The sequence below is a fragment of the Spermophilus citellus genome, assembly GCF_964194105.1.
Source record: "Spermophilus citellus genome assembly, chromosome: 13".
NCBI lineage: Eukaryota > Metazoa > Chordata > Mammalia > Rodentia > Sciuridae > Spermophilus > Spermophilus citellus.
In genome coordinates, this window is record NC_138193.1 from 54,184,523 (window position 1) to 54,207,146 (window position 22,624).

Here is a 22,624-nt window from a genome sequence, read left to right on the forward strand (position 1 = left end):
TTTGGTAGTCTTTTTCCAGTCTAGAATGCATAATTCTATTTTCTAGTTTATTTTATTCAATACTATTTAAAACTGAAAATTTTCCTCTTTATAGATTTAGCCACATTCCATGAATTTTGATGTGCTATATTTAAATGGGGGAAAAAAACACTGTAATTTCAGTTTTTGATTCTTATATAACCTGGAAGTTTATATAAATTTAGAACAATGTTTTCAAATTTTCATGTATATAATTTAAAAATTATAGTTGTTAAGTTCCAATTTTGCTGTATCGTGGTTAAAGAATATAAGCTTACTTATAAAATGTCTACTTTTAGGATTTATCAACCTTTTGCCTAATATACAATCAATTTTAATAAATATTCTATAGGTATTTGGAAAAACTATGGATGCTATGTTTGGGGAATGAAGTTTCATGAAGACATTTTAAATAAACCTTGTTGGTATCATTAAAATCTTTCATATCTTTCCTCATCTATGTTATATGTTCAAATCTGAGAAAAGCATATTAAAGTATCTCACTCATTGTACTTTTGTCATATTCTTTATTATGATCAGATTTGGATGAATGAACAAATGAATGAATTCTGGTTGAAAGCAGAGCAGGGTCTCTAAAAGATACTCTTTCTTCCTTTGTGAATTACATAATGGGGATATGGTTGGTGCTCAAGACAAGCAGCATCTAATTTAAAAAAAAAAAAAAGGTCCGTTGTATTTCATCTTCTTCAAAAAACTGGAAATTACTGGCAGAGAAGTAGAAATGGACATTTTCAAGCATTCCAGGCAGAAATGTAGACTGGAAAGAAATTTGGTATTTGGTAGAAATTAAGTATACATGCAGCTTATATTCCTAAAACTCTGATTATATACATTAAGACACTCTCAGACAAGTTTAAAAAGGTCCAGATATGTTTTGTGGTGCTGAGGCTTTGACAGCAACCTGGGTGTTCATCACAGGGAAAGTTCATGGGCTAACTGATAGATACCTCATATATTATAATTAGAAACTTGGATTAAATGTACTTAAAGCAATGTGGGAGGATCCTGAAAATACCTTTAGTAAGCATAAGAAAAATAATGATATTTTTATATAAATTAAAAATACATGCATATATATCAAATAAATATTTTAAGTATGCATGTAAACCAAAAGATATTTACATAATAAGGACAGTTACCTGTGGGGAGGCAGGGATAAGTATAAAGGGAAAATTTTTAAATAAGCAGTCACAAACCCTAATTAGAATAAGATATACTCAATGTTGGTATAAATATGTCAAAATAGACTCTATTTTCATGTATAACTAAAAAGAACAAATAAAAATATTTTAAAAAGCAGTCATAAACTGACAAGCCACATTTAACTCAACCCTCAGCACCTGATGTTAAAAGAAATTCTACTTTGTCTCGATATGGAAACTGTACACATTACTTCTCTTATCTACTTCTTTCACTATACTTTTGGAAGGATTCATTTTGACTATATTCAAGGTTCAAAATCTTCTTTCAGAAATCCATGAGAAGCATAAGAATTTACCTTTCCCATTCTCTCTTCTATTAGTGTTAAACAAAAACAACTTTTATGTTTTCTTACTAGAAAATATATTTGGCAAGGGTGCCCAAACTGTTTTATGGGGGTAAGAATTGTCTTTGCAAGAAATGGTGCCAGGACATCTGGCTATCAACATGCAAAAGAATAAAGCTGTATCTCCTACCTCACACCACATACAAAACTTAACCAGTCTGGGTAACTTAGCTAGACCCCATCTCAAAAGAAAATCAAAAAGTCTAAGAATATAGCTCAGTGGTAGAATACTTGCTAAGCATGTGGAGACCCTAGGTTCAATCCATAGTACCACTGAGCCCCTTTAAAAAAAAAGTCAAAAAAGTCACCATATAACCTAGGAATTCCATTCCTAGGTATTATTCCTAAGAGAACTGAAAAAATGGGGTCACAAAACCTTCTTTTATAGCAGCATTATTTATGAAAGTAAAAAGGTAGAAATAACAGTGTCCTTTAATACATGAATATATAAACAAAATCTAAAACCACATAATGGATTTTATTCAGCCACAACAAGAAATGAACTACTGATATATGCTAAAACATGAAAGGCCACAAATTGCCCTTTACATAAAGTGTCCCAAATAAGTAAATCTATAGAAACATAAAGCAGTTTAGTACAGGGCAGAGGTATGTGGAATAGGGATGAGGAGAAATATGAAGTGATTCTAATGGGCACAGGGTTTCTTTTTTGGAGAGACAAAAATGTTTGGGTATTAGTGGTAAAGACTGAACGATCTTTGAACATATTTAAAAAAAACACTAATCATATACTTAAAAGGGTGAATTGTATAGCATATGAATTTTATCTCAAATAGAAAAAAAATTAAGAGATTGACCAATACTAAGGCATACTCTGGAAAAGTAATGAGACCCAAAACCAAAAACCAACCAACCAAACAAAAAACCCCAGCCAATCAATTAAACAAAAAGTTACAAGAATTTGGGGGGGTAGGGCGAGTGCAGGGCAGAAAACATACTGAGGAAAAATAACATCAGTGCTGAAACATGTGCCCAGAAAAGGAGGAGCAAAATTAATAGAATTTTGATTTAAGGATTGTTACCCAAAACTTTTATGTTCAACCAATTTGTTTTTTGTAAAAGGGTATTTTAAAAGATGCTCATTTCTAACATTTGTTTAAAAATCAAGTTACCCAAATAAATAATCTAAAATTAACAAATTTGTGAAGAGTTATATGAAGACCTTGGGGTAAAAATTGATTTTACATTTTAAAACATAATTAATTTAAAATAAATGGTAATCTTGCTTAAAGTAAAAATAGGAAGAAAAACATACACACTTTTTCTGTTTTTGTGTGTATGCACAAGAACACTTGTGTGTGTGGTGCTGGGGAAGGAAGAATACAGAGCCTTGTTTGTGCCAAGCAAGTGCTCTACCACTAAGCTGCATCCTTAGTCCCTATAATTCTTGAAAGTAAAATTCAATGTAGTAACAATACTACTATAATGAACTGTGATAAAATTTGTAAAGCATAACAATTATTGGTTGGTTGGTTAGGAAGTATGCGTGTGTGGAGGTAGGTGGCAGAAGTACACTCAGTTTCTTAATTTTTCTTATGACAGACAACAGGTAACTGTTTCATATATGAGTGTAAGAGATTGAGAAAGTGATTTAAGCAATTAGTTAATTATATTACATGGCTTTACTTCATCAGAAAAACTCAAAAGAAACATGAACTATATAGCAAAAAACAAGACTAAAAACAAGAAGCAATCATTAAAACTTTAAGAAATACTAAATATTGAAAACAATATTGAAAGAGAAAAAGTTGGAGGACTTGCACTTCTTGATTTCAAAATATAAACAAAGACATAGCAATCAAGACAGTATGATACCTGACTAAAGACAGATAAATGAAATACAAGAGAAAGCCTAGAAATAAACCCTCACATGTATGTCAAATGACTTTAGTCAAGGCGCCAAGATCACTCAATGGGGAAAGCATAGTCTTTTCAATAAATGGTGCAAGAAAAATTGGATAACCACATGCAGAAGAACTATTAACTCAAAGGCCTAAACATAAGACCTAAAATCATAAAACACAGAGGTAAAAGCTTCATGACACTGACCTTGGCAGTAATTTCTTGGATATGACACCAAAACCAAAAATAGACAAATGAGAAATTAAAAACTTGCGCATCAGGAGACACATTGAACGAATGAAAGGCAACCCATCTCAAGTCTCAAACTTGAGATCTTCCTGCTTCGGTCTCTTACCCATGAAATGGGTAAGAATTATGAAAATCATGTATCTGATAAGCAGTTAATATCCAGAATATAGAAAGAACACTTGCAACTCAAAACAAAAATCAACTTGACTAAAAATATGGGCTAAGGATTTGAACTGACAATTCTCCAAAGGTGAATGGTCAAAATAGCAGGAAAAGATCTTCTAATAATTCTTCTTAAAGAAATGCAAATCAAAACCATAATGAGATATCTTCTCATACCCATTAGGGAGGTTATTATAATAAAGTGTTGGTGAGGATATGGAGAAATTGGAACTCACTGGTGGCATTATAAAAATAATACAACTGGTTGGGAATGGTGGAGTATGCCTGTAATCCCATGACTAGGGAGACTGAAGCAGGAAGATTTCAAGTTTGAGACCAGCCTTAGCAACTTAGCAAGACCCTGTCTCAAGATAAAAAAAATAATAATAAAAAATAATAAAGGATGTGGATGCAACTCAGTGGTAGAGCACCTCTGAGGTTCAATCCCCAGCACACACACACACAAAAAAAACAATGCTATGGAAAACAGTATTGAGGTTCCTCAAAAGGTTAAAAATAGAATTACCATATAATCCAACAATTTTTCTTCTGGGTATATAACCAAAAGAAATGGAAAGCAGGATCTCAAAATACATTTACATCCTATGTACATAGCAGCACTATAGCTAAGGGGTGGAAGAAACCCAAATGCCTACCAATGTATGAATGGATATACAAAATATGGAATACACATACAATGGAATATTATTCAAACTTCAGGAATAAAATCCTGTCATCTGCTACAACACTGATGAAACTTGAGGACATTATGCTAAGTGACATAAGTGTCAAAAACAAATACTGTATGATTCCGAAACAAGAGGTATCAGAAGTAGTAAAATTCAGAGAAACTAAAAGTAGACCAGTAGTGGCCAAGAGTTAGTGGAGAGGGAAAAGGTGAGTCAACGCTCAGTTTCAGATTTTTAAGATGAAAAAGTTCTGGAGATCTATTTCAAAACAATGTGAACATGTTTAACACTACTGACATATATATTCAAGAGTGGTTAAGAAAACCAGCCTAGATGTCCATCAATGATTGAATGGATCAAGAAAATGTGGTGTGTGTATGTGCAGACATATACATATATACATATACATATGTATATGTATATATGTATATACATACACATATACATATACACTCACACACAATGGAATTTTACTCAGCCATAAAGAAAAATGAAATTGTCATTTACAGGAAAATGGATGGAACTTGAGAATATTATGTTGTGTGAAATAAGCCAAACTCAGAAGATGGTCAAAATTCATGTTTTCCTTCACATGTAGAAGCTAGAGAGGAGAAAGGAAAAGAAAGCTTGGGGGAGATCTCATGAAAATTGAAAGGAGATCAGTAGAATAGTGGAAAGGAACCAGGGGGAGAGAGAAGAAAGAAAGGGGAAATACTAAGGAATGATACTAGCCAAACTATATTTGTGTGCATGTTGGAATATGTAACAACAAATTCTACCATTATGTACAACTATATTGTACCAATAAAAAATGTGGGGGGAAAAAAAGGAGACAGAATAGTTAAGATGGCACACACCTGCAATCCCAGAGACTTGGGAGGCTGAGGCAGTAGGATCCCAACTTCCAGGCCAGCTCAGTGACATAGCAAGGCTCTAAGCAACTTAGCAAGACTCTGTCTCAAAATGCAAAATGAAAAGGGCTGGGGATGTAGCTCAGTGGTAAGATGGTAAATGTTAATGTTATATGCTTTTCTTACTATAATAAAATAATTTACCCCTCCTCCCAGTTTGAAATAAAATTTAGTTTAATAAACATTTACTTAATATACCAAAACAGGGGAAAATGGTAAAGCTTAAACCAAACATTGTTATTAATAATGAACTGATGTTCGATAGATTTGTTTTGAAAGACAGATCATCAAATTGAAAAAAAAAATAGTTAAATTCAACTAGATCCTACTTACACTTGAGCAAAATGACTCAGAAGCTAGAAGCAAAAGGATAGGCAAAAGCAATTTTGCAAATGTAAAATTTAGAAAAATTGCATTGGATGAAGAAAGATAAAAGGCAAAAATATTTAAAATGGAATAAAAGTTACTTTATATAATTTATGGTACAATTCTCTGTGAGTAAAGAAGTATCATTAATATTTATGTGCTAGAGGGCTAGAGATGTAGTTCAGCGGTAAAGTGCTTGCCTAGGACGTATGAGGCCCTAGGTTCTATCCCTAGCACTCCCCCAATATGTATATATATTCATGTGTTAGACATAAAATAAAAATATACATAAACTTTCAATTACTGAAAGGTGAGTTAAACTTTAAGTATACTTTTTGAAGTCCTTAACAGATGAAGAAAACCAATATTCATGAAAAAATATAATACAAATTAATAAAAATGATTTAGTAGATTTAACTAGAATGCCATACTCTATATAGAAATGCTACCTCCTTTGTAACACCCTTGGAAAACTTTTTCACTGTCATTTAAAAAAAAAAGAAAACCTCTATGTATTCTTTAAATATAAATAGAACAGAATAAAATCACAAAAAATAAAATGACAATAACTAGTGACAATAAATCAAAAGTGAGAGAAATAAAAAGAAAATTCTCCCCTAAATTCTTTCTGGGCCAAATAGGAAATCCAAAACTACAATTATAGAACATCTAGAAAATATTGCTAATAAAAATACTATAGGTCAAAATATAATGAATACATATATTTGGTTTGATGGTCTAGAGAGCTGGATAAAGCATTGTTCCCAGCCCCATAATAATACCACTACTGAACAAAATGCAGGTTCATGGCTTTTCTTGAAGGTGATAGAAAGTGGAAGTCAGAAGAAAACTTTAACCTAAAACCTAAGGAGGGATTGGTGCCTTCAGAGACATATGAGAAACAACCATGAAATCAGCTGGATGAGATACTGTCAGACACCAGTAAAAAGGCTGGAAATTCAATTAAATGGTTGAACTCAAGTACACATGTGAGAGTACGATGCCCTCAGAGGGAGGCTACAGAAGTCAGAGAAGTCAGAGGAATCTGTACTTCATACAGACTATTTCTTCACAAACTCCGACAAGAAAAAGATGAAAGAGTTTTAAGTATCTGTTACAGTGTAGATGTGGGAAAGAGGAAAAGGACACTACACAACTTAGGAGTGACTTCGTAAAAATGGTAGAGCAGAGACCTAAAGGGAGGAGGTCTATCCTTTTCTAAGAAACATCAGAATGCCTGGCAAAACTGTCCAAATCAACTTTATCAGGGCTATGAAAGATGGTTGGAGGTTGGCCTGGGGCTGTAGCTTATTGGTAGAGTGCTTGGCTAGCACAGGTAAGGCACTGGATTCGATCCTCAGCACCACATAAAAAACAAATAAAGTTATGAAAAACATATATTAAAAAATGGCTACATTTATTTTTAAGAAAGAAAGATGGTTGGAGGTTATAAAAACCAAATATACACTAACTGGGAAAAAGGCCATCCACATAAGGTTGGAAGACTTTGTACCATTTTAACTTGTCCCTCTACCATCTCTTTCCCAGCATGGTAGTCTTGATGGCAGTCTGCATTCTGGATGTGGGTACTTGAGCCCAAAGAGAGCAGAGTACTGGTTCTCTAATAATTGTTTTTATTTGCCAGAGTATTCCCTAAGGACTGACATGAGGGGCCTCTTGTTCCACCTAAGTTGGGACTCTCTCAGGGTAAAGTTGCTTTACAGATGGATGTCCTCTGAAAGCAATGACAACCAAATGAACAAGGCACCTCTGACTCCATTAATAAATAAAAGTTGAGGGAAACACACTAAACGCAGGGAATCTTTGGGGCACAAGAGTTCCAACTTAGGTGGAACAAGAGGCCCCTTTTGTCAGTCTTCAGGGAATACTCCGACAAATAAAAACACACACAATTATTAGAGAACCAGGTACTCTGCTCTCTTTGGGAGAAGTGTACACTAAGGAAATTAGAAAGTACGTGCACACAACAGAGTGCATGCGCAGAATAGGCCGAGAAGACCATAAACTTTCACCACTGGCTAATCTTTATGCTTAGTGCAAGCAGAAAGTGAGGCTAAGGCAGAGTTTTGAATAGCCTGGCTAAGCACTGAAGTTGCTCACCACAGATGACAATGTGCAAAGACCTGAGGAATTTTCTTTTCTTCCTTTCCTTCCCCATCTCTTCTTCTCTCCTCCCACTTTTTTTTTTTTTTTGACTCCAGGCATTTAAGGCAATCTTTGTCAAAAAAGTAGCTACTGAGATCACAGAACAGAGATGGGCATCAGATACCAACAAAAAATACATTATTTACTGATGTATTTTAGAAAAGTCACTGAAAAGTTAACAGCCTTATTCACAAGTAATAACTACACATTCTAGGTGGAGGGAGAATCTGATGTCCATTCAAAATGTCGGATTTTCTAAAAAAAAAAAAAATTATGACGCATGGGAAGAAACAAGAAAGTATGGCTCACTCACAAGAGGGAAGTGTATGGAGGTGAACAGAAATTGCCCTTCAGGAAGCACAGGCATTGAACTTATTAGACAAAGACTTTAAATCAACTGTTTAAAATATACTCAAAGCGTTAAAGAAGATTATCAATAAAGAACTAAAGGAGGGCTGGGGTTTTGTAGCTCAGTTGGTAGAGAATTTACCCAGCATATGTGAGGCACTGGGTTCAATCCTCAGCACCACATAAAAATAAATAAACAAAAGATATTGTGTCCATCTACAACTCAAAAAATAGAACGAAAGGAAACAGAAGAATAATGTCTCACCAAATAGGAAATACTGATAAAGAGAAATAAAAAGGAATTAAATAGAAATTACAAAACTGAAAAGTATAATAATAAAAACGAAAAAAAAAATCACTAGAGCAGTTCAACAGCAGATTTGATCACAAAGGTGAATTTTATCAGTGAACTTGAGGATAGGTGAAATGAAATGGTCTAGTGCAAGGACAAAAAGAAAACAGAATGAAGAAAAATTAACTGAACCAAAGAAACTTCTAGGACACCATCCAGTTTACCTAAAATTTTATGTATGGATAGTCCCGGAATAAGAGGAGGAAGCAAAAAGAGTATCTGAAGAAATAATGGCCAAACACTCCCCAAATTCATAAATGGCATGAATCTAAACATGTAAGTACACTGAAGCCCTAAAAGGATAGAATCAACGAGATCCAAGAAAGACACATTATAATCAAACAATCAAAAACCAAGATGAGAGAATCTTGAAAGCAGTAAGATCAAAAGCAAAGAGACTCATAATATAGAAAGAATACTCGGTAAGACTGACTGTCAATCTCTCATCAGAAACCATGGAGGACAGAAAAAAGTATAAAATAAGAAACCATATCCAGCAAAACTTTCTTTTAAGAATGAAGGAGAATTAAAATATTCTCAGATAAACAAAAGCAGGAGGAATTCACTACCAGTACACCTGCAGGGGAAGGAAATCCTTTATGCTGAAATAAAAGGACACTAAACAGAGCTGGGGTTGTGGCTCAGTGGTAGTGTGCTGGTCTCGCACATGTGAGGCACTGGGTTTGATCCTTAGAATCATATAAAAATAAATAAATGTTCAACTACAAGTAAGAATATTTTTTAAAAAGGACACTTAAACAATAACTTGAAGCTATATAAAGAAATACTACTACTAACGGTAATTACATTGGTAATTATTTTTAATTTTTTTTAATTTAAAAGCAATATTATTCTTTCTGGTTTATAGCCTCTCCTTTCCCCCAACATGATATAAAAGATAAATGCTTAAAATAATAATTATAAATCTGTTAATAAATACAAATTAAAATGTAATTTGTGAGTATAAAGATAGGAAGATAAGACAGAGGGAGGAAGACGTATATCAGCAGATTTTAATAAAACTCAAACTAAAGTGGCATTATTTCAGAATTAGCCTGTTATATGCTTAAGATGCTAATCATAATCCCCCCACCCAAAAAGTAAAAAAACATAAAATTGAAGGAAATGAGCGGGGTGCAGTGGTGCAGGTCTGTAATCCCAACTATACAAGAGACTGAGGCAGATCAATCATTGAGAATGAAGGAAAAATTCAGACATTCTCAGATAAACAAAAGTAGTCAGCCTATCAAAACAATTTTTTTTTTAAAGGGCTGGGGATGTAGCTCAGTGGTAGAGTGCTTGCCTAGCATGCTTTAGGTTCTGGATTCAATCTCCAGTCTCATGAAAAAAAAAATCAATTGGACAAAAAAAAAAAAAAAAATTGGACACAAAAGACAGTAACGAGCAATGGGGAATTGAGAAACAAAAAATACATAAGACATAGGAAAACAAAGCAAAATAAGCCCTTTCCTATGAATAATTACTTTGAATATAAATGGACTGTATTCTTTTTTTAAATAATTTTTTAGTTGTCGATTGACCTTTATTTTGTGTATTTACATGCAGTGCTGAGAATCAAACCCAGGGCTTTACACATGCTAGGTAAGTGCTCTACCACTGAGCCACAACCCCAGCCCTGGATTGTATTCTTAAACTAAAAGGCAGAGATGACAGAATGAATGAATCAATCTCAATCTCTCTCTCTCTCTCTCACACACACATACACACACACACACACACACATCATCATCATCATCATCATCATCATCAATATGCTTTCTTAAAAAGACTCACTTTAGACTGACATATTCAAAGAGTTTAAAAGCAAAAAGATGGAAAAAGATATTCCATGCAAATGGTAAACAAAAGAGAGCTAGGGTCATTGTCCTAGTAACAGACAAAATAGATTTTAAGTTAAAAAATGGTTACAAGAGAAAAAAAGGGAATTTTATACTGCTAAAAGGGTCAATCCATGAAGAAGATAAACAATTATGAACATACATCTACCTGATGATAGAGAATTAAAATATATGAAGCAAAAACCAACAGAATTGAATGAACAGATGATTCCATAGTAATAGTTGGAGACTTCAATATCTCACTTTCAAAATGGATAGAAAAGCTAGACAAAAGATCAATGAAAAAATAAAGGACTTGACCAACACTACAAGCCAACTAGATCTAATGTATATTCAGTACACTTCAACCAACAAAGCAGAATAAACACTCTACTTAAGTGCTCATGCAACATTTTCCAAAAAAGACTACATGGTAACCCATAAAAGAAGGTGCAATACATTTAAAAGGACTAAAATCATAAAAAGTATACCTATGATCACAATGGAATGAAAACAAGTCAACAGAAGGAAAACTGGGGAATTCAAAAGTATGTAGCAATTTAAAAATACAGTCTTATACACTCAATGGTCAAAGAAGAAATCAGAAGGAAAATTAGAAAATACTTTTTTGAGATAAATGAAAAAACAAAATATACCAAAATATATGAGATGCAGTGAAGGCAAAGTTTAGGAGGAAATATGTATCTGCAAAAAGCAAGTGCTCAAAGGGAAAGGTACAGTTGTAAATGCCCACATTAAAAAAAGAATAATCTCAAATTCATAATGATTTTAAATTGCAAGGAATTAGAAAAGAGCAAACTAAACTCAGAGCAAGTAGAGGAAATAATGAAGATTATAGTGGAGGTAAATAAAATAGAATAGAAAAACAAAGACAAGAACAAATTTCAAGAAACACAAAATATAAACTGACTCAATAAGAAATAGAATGCTAGCGACATGGCTCAGTAGTAGAGATCTTGCCTGGCTTGCAAGAGGCCCTGGTGGTTCAATCCCTAGCACTGGAAAAAATATTTTTTTTAAAAAATGTATTTTGAATAGAATTATAACAAGGGATTGACTCAGTTATAAGAAAAATGAATGGAGGCAGGAGAGCCAGGCACAGTGGCACATGCCTGTAATCCCAGCTGCTCAGGAGGCTGAGGCAGGAGGATCACTAATTCAAAGCTGGCCTCAGCAAAAGAGAGGCACTAAGCAACTCAGTGAGACCCTGTCTCTAAATACAAAACAGGATTGGGGGTGTGGCTCAGTGGTTGAGTGCCCCTGAGGTTGATCCCTGGTTTCAAAAAAAAAAGAATGAAGGTTGATCCTTGTCTTATATCATATATAAACATCTCAAAATGAATCAAAGGCCTAAATGTCAGAAATAAAATTATAAAACTCTTAGCAGACAATAAGAGAAAGTCATCATGACATTAGATCTGGCAATGACGTCTTGGATATGACATCAAAAGCATAGGCAACAAAAACCCAGATAAATTGAGCTACATCAAAATTGAAAACTCTATTCAATTGTCAAAGAACACAATTGATTGTACAAGAAGAAACCTACAGAACAGTAAAATATATTTGCAGATCATATTGATAAGAGGTGAATATTCAGGTAATATTCAGAATATGTAGAAGTTTTCTATAACTACACAAAACTAAATAACTATCTATATATTTATAAGATCAGGAAAATGCAGAGTAAGAAATAAATTGTTGCCAGGGGCTAGTGGAAGGGGGAATAGGGAGTCCACTGGGGTGATAAAAAAATATATATATGGAACTAAACAGTAGTAATGGTAAAACCCTGTGAGTATACTGAATGCCACAGAACTGTTAACTTTAAAATGGTCCAAACTAAATTTTGTGTTTTTTCATACACACACAAACCTTCTTCCTGGATCCTTTCCCCTATCTCCCCTATACCTAATTCTTCATTACTTAAAATAATCATATTTCATTAATATATACAATCACTGGCATTTAATTCCTACCAAAAGTTCCACTATGAGAAATACTACTTATGGTAAACTGACCACTTTGTACCTCCTTTTCTCTAGACATATGGTCTCTAGATTGTTTTGGTCATACAATCCTAATATCAAAATATTTTTGAGCAGACACTGCCAAAACATATTTATTTTTAAATTGTTACTACTGTGCTCATATTTTATAAAATACATAAAAAATATCAATTTTAAAAGGTTGAGTAAAATGAAAATAAATTCTAGTATTTTTCTTTCCATACTCAATGCACAGAGCATCTCTCTTTGGAAAGTACTTCTCTAGGTAGCCTAAATTTTACTCTTGGGTAAAACAATGATTTACATTTGTCAACCCCATTAGAGCTGCCTTTACTGTCTAATCAAAGGAATATGATAACAGTCTTACAGTTATTCTTATGGTATTATTATAAGGAGTTTGTAGAAGGCTCAGTTACACTGAGGTGCCTTTTATAAAGACAGCTAAGGAAATTTCTCTTAGGTATTTGTATTAGAAATATCTGTAAAATGCTTTTGAAAATTTGGTTTCCTTTCATATGATTTAACTGATCACAAAATTCTGGCAACACTATGTACTAGAAAATAATGCCAATTTGTAGCTAGCTTCTAGCAAACATATCCACCAGGTAAATCTCCCTCTGGCTTCAGCTTGTCTATCCACCACTCACAATTCTTCATTTAAAAAAAAAATCATGTTGCAATTCACCTCAACTTTAATTTTTCTATCATCCCAATTCTCCTTTTACTTTTTAAAAAGCACATTGTACCATTTGTGCCTGTGTGCGTGCATGCATGTGTGTGTGTTTAAAAGCATCTCAAATATTTCTTGGAAGACAGGAGGAAATAAGAAAAAACAGGCAACACTGTTCAGAACAGGTCATTCTAAACTCGAAACTCCCCCATGTCAGGGGGATTAGCTGATTCTGAAGCATCTAGCAGCAAAGCCCTTCATCCAAAAGACGATCAGTAAATGAATGTTGATGAAAAGAATGACAACTCACAATAGCACTGTACTACACTTTCTCACTCTTTTCCAGTTGGTAAGCAATGTTATAGTGAGGAAAGGGCAAATGGCTTTTTTTCACCTGAATGCAAAGATTAACTAAGAAGTCCATGAAAAAGGCAGTCACATTGCCAGATGGTATTTGCAGCCATGTACCTGGATGTGTCTCCTTCTGGTGTGCTCAGAAGTCATTTGGGGATAGCCTGTATTCAATGATTTCTTGTGCTTGCACCGCTTCTCAAGGTATCTCCTCTGTTGGTTGGTGATGCTACTACATAATTTAACTCGCCTGGGTGATAAACATACTCTTTCATGGCCAAAAGCCTGGATCAATCGGGCAGTGTCAATGGTGGATATAGAACTACTCCTTTCATGCAAAGTCACCTCTCTATCTGTTTGGGTCAATATATCTGATTCCACAGGAGAAGTGGTGGTGGAAAGAATGTTGGTCGGAGTATCTGTAAACAGTTCACTTTCCTCTGAGGGTCTAGAATCTGAAGAAGTGTTGCTGATATAATGTAAATCTGGCTGTTTTCTCAGAATATATTTATCAAATTTAATCTGTTCAATCTTAATTTGATTGGACCTCCCAGTTTGATGAGGAGAAAGTACCTTGCTTTTTTTAAGATCACATATATTTCTATGGCCTTTCTCTACGCTTTTATAACGCTTCTGCTTCTGAAACTTGCTTTTCTGCTGCTTCTGTTTATAACTCCATTCTTTAAATCGTTCCCTTTTGTTATCATCTTGTACACTTTCTGAGGTCCGGAGAGAATGTGTGATAGGACTCTGAAGAAGTTTAGCCAAACGATCAAGCCGTTCTACCAATGACAGCTCTTTCCTGTCACTGACATCTGACTGTTTCTGTTGTCTCTGTCGTTCCTGGTACTTGTTCCAGAGTTCATTCAAACTTGCAGTATGCGAAGTTGTTACTTCTGGGGTGACCTTATGATCCCTTTTTGGATCATTAGTTTGTCCATTACTTTTTAGATGGTCTTTGACCTGACTTTTAGTAGTAGGTATCACTTCCTTGTCTCCCACATTCATATTGATGCTGAGGCTCTTTATTCTGGTATAATCTATCTTAGTCTTGTCCACATTTTGATAAGGAGGAGGAAGACAAGTGTGTTCTCTGTTTTTGTCTGAATGATGGTGAAAGAAATCTTTCCAAGAATGTCTCATAAAAACACTCCTTCCCAAAGATTCATGGCAAAAATCTTGATCACTTAGGAGGTGCACTGGATGATGAAAATAAAACTTGGCTGACCTGAAGACAGAATGAGTTGTATTTTCAAATTCTGAATGGCATTCAGACTCTGAAAAGAGATAGAGGAAAAAAAATATTTTGAAAGAATTAAAAAAAAACATTTGCATTACCTTTAGAAATACTATTGGTACTGAATTCTCTAGATACAGAACAAAGATTGAAGGAAAGAATTAATTTATTTATATAAAGTCTTATAAAATCCATTGCCTGCCCAAAAGACTCATACTTTGTACTCAGCAGCCAGACTGACATGGTAAAAGTATGGAACTGGGGGTCAAAACACTTGGGTTTGGGGGCTAAACTGATCAACTATGTGACTTCAAGGAAGGCACTTGATCATAAGTTCACCTGCTATTTGCACCGCTACCTGTCATGTGTGGGGTATTATTACATGTGTTCTCTTATTTTAAAGTCTTTTAAAAGTCCTTTTTTTGTAAAACATCTTTACTTTCCCCCTTGATTTCTCTTATTGTAATAAAATATATATAATGTAAAATGCACTACCTTAAAGTTTCATTACTCTTATCAAAAAGTCATTTTTAATGCAATATCTTACAACATATTATGGTTTGAATGTTTGTGTCTCTCTGAAATTCATGTTAAAACTGCATCCTGCTAATGTAATAGCATTTAATGGTGGGACCTTTAGGAGGTAATTAGGTCATGAAAGCTCCATCTTCACAAGTGGGACTTACAGCCCTTATAAAGGGCATAGCTAAATGTCTTCTTACATGTGGGGTCAAAGCAACAAGGCACCATCTTAAAAGCAGAGATTGGGCCCTCACCAGATACCAAATATGCCAGCCCCTTGATTTTGGATGTCTCAGTCTCCAGAAGTATAAGAAACAAGTTTATGTGGTATTTTGGTTACATGTGGCTTTTTTGTGTACACATACCCTTGTAAGAAAGAAAAACAGGTACTATAAAAATGTTGATTCATTAATAAACAGAATTATAATATTAAATCATCTATGTCCAAATTTTAAAATATTCTAAGCCTGATAGCATAAAAAATAAAATTCTTAGGAATGAATGTAACAAAAGAAATGCAAAACTTATACTCTGAAAACTACAACACATTGTTATGAAATTAAAGATCTAAATAAATGGAAAACTTCCCATGTTATGGATTGAAAGACTTAACATTCTTAAGAAGGTACACTCCTCAAACTAACCTACAGATTCAATAAAATCCCTATCAGAATCCCAGTTTGCTTCTTTGTAGAAATTGGTAAGATCATTTTAAAATTCATATGGAATTGTAAGGGACCCAGAGTAGTCAGAAAAAAAAAAAAAAGCTGAAGGACTCATACTTCCTAATTTCAAAACTTACTACAAATAAATAGTAATCAAGACAGGGTAGTAATGTCATAAGAATAAACATACACATCAATATGTTACTATTTTGATATTACTAAGAGTCCATAAACAACTATACATCTATGATGGACGTATTTTCAGTATGTCAAGACTATTTGGCAAAGAAAGGACAGAAGCATAGTCTTTTTAACAGATAGTGCTGGTATAACTGGATATCCACATGGAAAGAAATGAAGGTGAACCCTTACCTCATACCACAAACAATTAACTCAAAATAGATCAATGACATAAATGTAAAAGTGAAACACACAGAACACTTAGAAGAAAACATAGGGGTAAATAAATCTTCATGACCTTGGATTTAGCAAAGGATCCTTAGCTATGATGCCGAAAACATGAACTACAAAAGACAAAATAGATGGAATTTATCAAAATTAAATCTTTTGTGATTCAAAGACTACCATCAAGAAAATAAAAAGATGCCCACAGAATTTGATGAAATCTTTGCAAATCACATATCTGATATGGGGTAATATCTGGAATACTTAAAGAATTCTTAGAACTCTATAATAAAAAGACAAACTAATTAAAAACCAGGCCAGGATTTGAATATCTCTCCAAGATACACAGCTGGCTAATAAACGCATGAAAAATGATGTTCATTTTTCATGAAGGTAATATAAATAAAAAGGAAGGAAATACTACTTTACACATTCCAGGATGGCTATAAGAAAAAAAAGTGAGATAATAAATGCTGGTGAGGTTATTGAGAAATCAAAATTCTCACGAACTGCTGATGGGAATGTAAAATGGAGCAGCTGCTTTGGCAGAATGATTAATCATTATTAGTTCATGTATCAGCAATTCCATTACTGGCAAATGAATGTTTACAGAAGCATTTATTCATAATAGCAAAATGACAGAAACATCTTGAATATCCATTAATGAACAAAGTGATAAGCAGAATGTGTCATACACATACAATTCAGCCACTGAAATGAATGAAATATTGATATAAACCTTGAAAACATGAAGTTATGAGAAGCTCTGTGCCTGCTACTATTCTATATTAGAACTTTCTTTTTAATTATTTAGTTGTAGTTGGACACAATACCTTTATTTTAATTGTTTATGTACATGTAGTGCTGAGGATGGAACCCAGCACCTTGCACATGCTAGGTGAGCGCTCTACCATTGAGCTACAACCCCAGCCCCTAGACCTTTCTTTTTGAATGTCCAAGTTTTTCTGTTAGTTTATTTTCTCTTTTACTGTTTTTTCTCAAAATGCATATTCCACCTTCCTCTCTTTTTGTAAATTTTTTATTTTACTTATTTTTATGTGGTGCTGAGGATAGAACCCAGTGCCTCACACATGCTAGGTAAGTGCCCTACCACTGCCACAACTCCCCCCCGCCCCAACCTTAAGCACCTTTTGCCTAACAATAAACCTTAAGAACATTTTCACATAATTCCATATTTTCATTCTTTAAGGCAACATAAATTTCCTGGCTTTCATTTTATGTATTTTTCATGTTATGTTATTTCATACATTTAAAGATTTACGCAATATATTCTTATTGTGGATTACAGATAAAAAAATGTTCTTCTTTAACTTCTGCAAAACTTTTGGTGTTGAATTTAACTTCATCTATATTAATGTTCCCAAGTTCTTTCTGACATGCCTTTAAGTTTTCATTTCACTTTCAACCTTTCTGGATCATTGTGTTTTCAAAGAATTTGCTATATAGCATAGAAATAAGTTTGTTTTTAATCTACTCTCAGAACAATTTTTAATGCAGGTAATTTTGGTTTATATTTGGTATACTTTCCATTCCTTAATTTTTATGATTAGTTTTTTCTTTTGTTACAGAAATTGACTTTGTTTTGCTTGCTCCTCCCTCTACCCCCATGCCAACTGCCACTGTTTTTCCAAGTATTTTGAATGTTTTATAGTTTAACTCTTTTAGGGGTAACTGTTATTATTTCAAACACTGTACTTGTACATGTATTTCTTGATTTATCAACTTTAAACTATATTTCCTTTCACTTCCCTTTCCTCTGCCTGTCCCCTGATTTTCTTTTTTGCTTTTTCTGTGTGGATGCCTATACAATTCATTTTTTACCCTTTGAAATGCAGTGCTATCATCAACATACATCTCAATACAGGTCTTTATATGTATTTTTTTCTCTAGAACTTGGCATGTTCTTTTAAATTGCAGGCTCAATTATTATTTTTCTGTTATCTCTTATAGAGAATTCAAAGCCAGCCTCAGCAAGAGCAAGGCGCTAAACAACTCACTGAGACCCTGTCTCTAAATAAAATTCAAAATAGGGCTGGGGATGTGGTTCAGTGGCTGAGTGCCCCTGAGTTCAATCCCTGGTTACTCCCGTCCCAAGTTTTTCAGAAATTTCCATATATCATTTTACATTTATTAACAGTGCATGAGTTCAAATTCCAATTTCTCTATATCCCTTCTACTATTTGTGATTCTGGCCTTATATCATAGTGGTCATCCTAATGGGATAAACTGATATCTCATTGTGGTTCTGATTTGCATTTTTGAGATATCAAGTATCTTTTCATACATTTGCTTATGTTCATATATTTAATTTGAATAACTGTCTATCAAATCCATTGCCCACTTATTTATTTATTTTTGGTTATTGATTTTTGGGTTTTGTTGTTGTTGAGTTGCAGATGTTCCTTATATATCCTGGATTTTTGCTCTTTATCAGATATATGATTTGTAAGTATTTTCTCTCATTCTGTGGGTTGTCAATCCACATTCTTTTTTCCTTTGAGATGCAAAAGTTTTTAAGTTTGATATAGTCTCATTTGACTATTTTTGCTTTTGTTTCATGTATTTTTGGTATGATCTCCTAAGAAATCATTGCCAAATCCAATTTCCCAAAGCTTTTTTATTATGGTTTCTTTCAGGAGTTTTATAATTTTCAGGCTATGTTTATGTTTCTAATCTGTTTTGAGTTAATCTTGTATATAGTGTAAAGATTCAACTTCATTATTTTGCATGTGGTTATCCAATTTTCCCAGCACCATTTATTGAAGAGACTATCTTTTCCTCATTGCATAGTACTGTTACCTTGTTGAAATTCTTACCCTTTTTCAACATACAGGATACAGAGATAAGGAGAGAAAGGAGTCTAGGAGCTTATCTGAATACTCTTCTAGCTTCATCTGAGAGGTAAAGCTTCACAACCAGGTAGTAATAGTTTGTGTTCTGTATGCTTTTATGTCATAAAAATAGGGCCATGGGCAAATATAAATGGATTTGATTTGAGCTCTTTCTTACTATAATTTTTTTAAAAATTTGTATTGATGCTGTCACTGTCTTTGTCATAGTCTTCTGGAATACCTTTTGGTTTTACCTGTTTCAGTAGAGACATGATATTTTATTTCTATTACCATCAGTGTTAGGTGCAGTTATTCCTCAATATCCTGTAGGGACTGGACACAGGGCCTCTCACAGATGCCAAAATCTGTGGATGCTTAAGTACCTTATATAAAATGGGGAGGAATTTGCATATAAACTAAGCATATCTTCCTTTATACTTTAAATAATTGTTAGATCACTCATAATACTAAATACAATGAAATGCTATATAAATAATTGTTAAATACTAATGACAAGGGAAAAAGTACATGTGCAATAAAGTAACAATTTTTTCCCCAATATTTTTGATCCTGGGTTGGTTGAATCCACAAATGCAAAATCCATAGATACAGAGAGGGCTGACTGTAGTTTCTTATAATCCTGTTTCTAAGTTGCTAGAGTTATTTAAAGTTTTTCCCAGGACTTATTTAAAAATTATTTTACAAATCAATACATATGTCCACAGACAAAGCAGCATTGAAATGATTTGTGTTAAGTTTAAAAAACGGAGGGAGAAAAAAATGGATCTTTGTTTAAATAATGAAGCTGTATTCTCATTAGAATGAAACAAACATACAGACAAGAATTCCTAGGGATAAAGGCTTATTCTTTAGACAGACACACATAGACAATTCCGTTACCTGAAATGTCTATGTGCAAGGATTCTTTCTTTTCTGTCCAGGCTTCCTTAGAAACTGTTCTATCAATATAGATTTCCTCTTTCTGTTCCTCTTTCTGTTGGTTGAATCCACAAATGGGTTCAATGGGTTTCATGTCTGGTAGGTTTTCAGCCTTCGTATCTTGTACTTGAATTAAGTGCTTAGCAGCAGTAGCATCACTGGAACCTAAGAGAGAAAAATTACTAACTTATACTGACAAGAAGCTGACAAAAAATTTTTAAATACCTCTAAGAATATTTATGTGAAAAACATGAAGGCATTGTGCTACTAGTGTCAAAAATAAAAATAAAAAGATCAATCAGAAATGTGTTTAGCAAGCTATCTAAATTGAAGTAATAAAAAGAACATATACATAAACAGTTGTGTTAAAGACTATACCAGAAGAGACAGATAAGAGGTATAAGTATCAAAGGGGGAAAAAAAAAAACTAATTTCAGCAAGAAATATAATAGAACAACTCTGGAAGAGTTGGGTATTAGAAGATGGGATACAACTTGAGGTGGAGAGAGAAAGGCATTTTAAGCAAATGTGAATACATAACAAAAGAATAGAGTTGGGAAAACAAGTGAGTATCTAAGTGATAGTGAATGTATATGGTTTATTTGTTTATTGAATCTATAAGGAAAAGAGGTAAGAACGAGCCTTCAAAAGGTTGTTTGGGAACTGGTTCTAATGTTCTGGAAGATGATACTAAAAGACCCTAGATTTTTATTCACGGGCAATGAATACTAAAATTTATTAGGAGACTAACATGATCAAAACTGCTTCCAGAACATCATTTAGTGAGAGTAAAAAAATGAATAAAAATTTGAAGGGCTTTCTAGAATACAATGGAACTTCTTTTTTTAAAAACCCAATATATAGGGCTGGGGATGTGGCTCAAGTGGTAGCACGCTCGCCTGGCATGCGTGCGGCCCGGGTTCGATCCTCAGCACCACATACAAAGATGTTGTGTCCTCCAAAAAACTAAAAAAAAAAAAAAAAAACGAAAAACAAAAAACAAAAAAAAAAAAAACCCCAATATATAAAAAAGAGAAGTGGCTAATTCTGCACTAAAATGTTTCTAGTTTATAACTGTAGCAGAAATACCAGCTGTCCTCTAATACCCATTTCCTTTTCCTCTAAAATAAGGTCCAAAGTTTAGCTGGGCATATGGTTACCAAAATGAAGACCATCAGTCTCCCTGGCAATGCAGTTTGATGTGACCATGTGAGTAAGTCTGGCAAGCAGGATGCAAAAGGAAGAGAACATGTAACTTCTGAGAAGCATCGAAAAAGGAAGAAATTATGCTTTTCTTTTTCCTTTCCCTTTCTTTATGCTGACTGGCTGGAATATGGGCAGACAGCTACACTTTAAGAATGGAGATGAATAGAAGAGGAAAGGCATTGTTTCTTGGTACATGGAAGCATCATAAAAATCCTGAACTTTTATGAGGAATATTCTTTTTTTTTTTTTTTTTTGGCTTTCATCTCTCAGAGCCAAAGATAATCCTAACTTAAACATGCTATTAAAGGCACTTTAAAAAGCATAATCCTGCTGAAGTAAAATAACTGGAAAGGTAGTTCAGAAGTAAACAAGTTGAATTCCTAGGGATAAAGGCTTATTCTTTAGAATAAAGCAATGGTATTAGAGTTTTGTGAACTGAAATATATTAACAGTAAAGGGGGAAAGTCCATTGAGTGAATTTCTGACAATTAGATTAATTTGTTTAATTTATTCAAGTTTTTTAGGAATAGCTCAAAAGAGTTTTCAAAATGTCAGTTTAACCCCTGCCAAAACACACCAAAAATGAGCAAAACAGAGACAGTTTGAAGATAGCAAGAAGAGACTAAAGAACATATTTTTCTTTATATTCTTTAGTGAATAGTCACATTTTAGAAGAGCAGAAGAAAATAATATACAGACAATCCCATTCAGCTACCTCCAGTATCTTTCTGCAAGGATTCTTCTTCAGGCCAGTCAGTCTTAGTTAATACCATTTGACTTAAGTTCTCCTCTTTCTGCTTTTCATCTGAGAGGTTCTGATCCGTGGTGATGGCTACTTGAACTTGCACCTCTGGAATAATGACATCATTCAATCCCATAGAGAATTAAAAGATAATAAACACAATAAGACAAGCAACCCTCCCACCTCCATCCAAAACATGCAAGACGAGAAGCCCTTTATAAATTAGGAAAAAAGAATTTTAGACTCCATTATATAAAAACTGTTACATGAATTCAAAGTTTAAATAAAATTTGTTCTATGATGATATGATGCAACAGTTTCAAAAAGAAAAAAGGTATAGATCAAGTAATGTTTTTCAAAGTAAAAAAAGTAGATTTGAGGTGCTGGGAATGTGGCTCAGTGGTAGAGCGCTCACCTCGAATGTGGGAGGCACTGGGTTTGATCCTCAGCACCATAGAAAAATAAAATAAAGGTAC

The 22,624-nt window shown here is 33.7% G+C and overlaps 1 protein-coding gene across 1 annotated transcript in view; it reads right to left on the reverse strand.

The window, feature by feature from the left end:
* ALMS1 (ALMS1 centrosome and basal body associated protein) overlaps positions 1–22,624 on the reverse strand; it is a 225,046-nt gene that overhangs the window by 37,528 nt on the left and 164,894 nt on the right. Inside the window, exons 15-17 of the mRNA XM_081264701.1 lie at positions 22,122–22,256; positions 20,162–20,365; positions 13,698–14,857 (exon numbers count right to left, since the gene is read on the reverse strand). Of these exons, the coding sequence (XP_081120827.1) occupies positions 13,698–14,857; positions 20,162–20,365; positions 22,122–22,256 (1,499 nt within the window). The remainder of the gene's footprint in view (positions 1–13,697; positions 14,858–20,161; positions 20,366–22,121; positions 22,257–22,624) is intronic.